The 2,333-nt window shown below is 38.6% G+C and overlaps 1 protein-coding gene across 1 annotated transcript; it reads left to right on the forward strand.

Moving 5' to 3' along the window:
* Positions 1-1,328: 1,328 nt before the first annotated feature.
* On the forward strand, positions 1,329-1,822 carry LOC124555997 (MFS-type transporter clz9-like). The gene is made up of 2 exons (XM_047130040.1): positions 1,329-1,428; positions 1,554-1,822. Exons 1-2 carry the CDS (start codon positions 1,329-1,331, stop codon positions 1,820-1,822), a joined length of 369 nt encoding a protein of 122 aa, XP_046985996.1.
* Positions 1,823-2,333: the final 511 nt, after the last annotated feature.

The raw sequence follows: 2,333 nt of genomic DNA on the forward strand, positions 1-2,333 counted from the left end.
GTGGCAACTATCAACCAAGTCACATATAACATTTTTGTTTTGTAAGCTCTTTGTGAGCAGTCGGTGCTCTCGCACAAAATGGTCAACACATGTACCGAGAATCAAGAGATGTGTATATCTGTATATGCGTGCTTTGGATCAATAAAATAGTGTTTATTGCATGTGGAATAGTGTAGGGTAAACTGAGGTTAACTGGTCATGGAAGTTAACTGAGCCACTCTATCAAAAATTAACAAGGAGGGAAATTTTAGTCTACGGAAAATTTGGTATTTAAAGTTGGCAGCCTTCCATTACTTCATGTGATATTTTGGTGCCTGAAGCTGGTTACTGTAGTATTATTAACCATAGTTGTGTTTTCAAGATTCGAGGTAAATGTTTTGCTACTTGTGTTTTTCTTCTGCCTGCAGTCATTGAGTATCAAATAAGTTGGCGATACTTTCATGTAAAAGTATGTTTTTAAAGGCTTCAATACATATCTTATTTCCGAATAGTCTTTTGGTTGAGGTTATGCTATTGCACAATATATTTCATGAGTGTATGTGGGGTTAAGTGCCCACACATTTTGGGGTTAACTGGTCAGTGGTCCAGTTAACCCCACTGAAAACTTGCCTTATAATTACACTTATACTTACTACTGTATGTAAACAGAATTGCAGGGTTCATAATGCCAAGAATTAGGTAGTGAACTACCAGTCACAGAGATTATCCACCAGAACTGCTGAAAGACACAGTCAGTCAACATATCCATGAATAAGTGTCTTTGCAAAAATTAGAAAGAAGTGTGGGTATTCCTAGATCAACCCTTAAATGATTCATAGAAAAGGCTGTTCATCTAGGAGTTGACAATATAAATTTTAGGCCATCAAATGAACATCTACGAATTTTCACACAAGAGGAGGAAAAAACAGTGGCTGACTATATTACTACTGCATGCAATATCCATTATGGCTTAAAAAACAAAAACTACAATGGTTCTGGCTTATGAATATGCTAAGAGGTGTGGAAAATCTGTACCACAGAACTGGGAAAGAGAGAAAATGGCAGGACTGGAATGGCTCAGGGCATTTATGAAATGAAACAGACTTTCATTACGAATGCCAGAACAGACAAGTATATCAAGGCCCACTAGCTTCACAGAGGCAAATGTGGAAGTGTTCTTTGACAATCTGATTTACCTTAAAGCAAAATACAGGTTTGAACCACAAGAAATATACAATCTGGATGAGGCTGCAGCAACCACTGTGCACAAACCACCTGAAGTATTGGAACAGACTGGGTGCAGAACAGTTGGACAAGCTACATCTGCTAAAAGATGATCACTTGTGACAATGGTTGCAATAATCAGTGCTTCTGCAACAGCTGTGCCACCATTCCTTGTGTTTCCTAGGGTACATTTTAAAGATAACGTGCTGCATAATGCCCCGCCAGGTTCTGGAGTTGAACCCACTGCCTAAGGCTGGATGAACAGTGAACTATTTTTACCAGTCCTGCTGCTCTTAGTAAAACATGAAAGTCCTACAAAGGAACATCCTAAGCTCATAATGCCCTTCCAGGCTCTGGAGCTGGAGCCACTGCCTCAGGCTGGATGAACAGTGAACTATTTTTACCAGTCCTGCTGCTCTTAGTAAAACATGGAAGTCCTACAAAGGAACATCCTAAGCTCATCATTCTTGACAATCATGAAAGCCACACAAGCATAGCAGCAATATCATATGCAAAAGGAAATGGAATTATTTTGCTTACTTTGCCTCCTCACACAAGTCATAAGCTACAACCTCTGGATGTCAGATTTTTGCATCTTTCAAGAAGTTCTATAATATAGCATATTGTGATCTTATGGCAGATACAGGAAGATCTATCATGATCTATGATGTTGTTGGACTGGTTGGCAGAGCTTTTCCCCTTGCATTCACCAGCCGAAATATATGCAGTGGTTTTAGGGCATGTGGTATTGAACAACTAAACAGAAACATTTTTCGACCTGAAGACTATCTTCCTACTTATTTAACTAATCAGCATTTGCCCACTGAATCTAACCAGAGAAATGATATGCCATCTACTTCCACTGTTGCTGTTTCTAACAAGACTATAACTACAGATTTAAATATTCCTCAGCCTTGTAAAGAAGTCAAGATGAATGGCAGAAGAACTGAACCAATCTCTCCAGAAGACATTTGACCTCATCCCAAAGCCCCTCTTCCAAGAAGAAAACAAACCAAGAAATCAAGATCAATGATTCTGACAGACACGCTCATAAAAAAAATTCTTGAAGATGAAGCTAGGTTAACAGAAGAAAAGAAAATGAAGAAATCTAATTGGATGATAAGAAAGAA

The sequence above is a fragment of the Schistocerca americana genome, chromosome X (genome assembly GCF_021461395.2).
Source record: "Schistocerca americana isolate TAMUIC-IGC-003095 chromosome X, iqSchAmer2.1, whole genome shotgun sequence".
Classification (NCBI taxonomy): domain Eukaryota; kingdom Metazoa; phylum Arthropoda; class Insecta; order Orthoptera; family Acrididae; genus Schistocerca; species Schistocerca americana.

Bases quoted from the DNA above. Each gene is read 5' to 3' on its own strand.
- LOC124555997 (XM_047130040.1), top strand. From the start codon at position 1,329: ATGGTTGCAATAATCAGTGCTTCTGCAACAGCTGTGCCACCATTCCTT. The intron at 1,429-1,553 runs GTTCTGGAGTTG...ATGCCCTTCCAG, and splicing joins GCTGCATAATGCCCCGCCAG to GCTCTGGAGCTGGAGCCACT.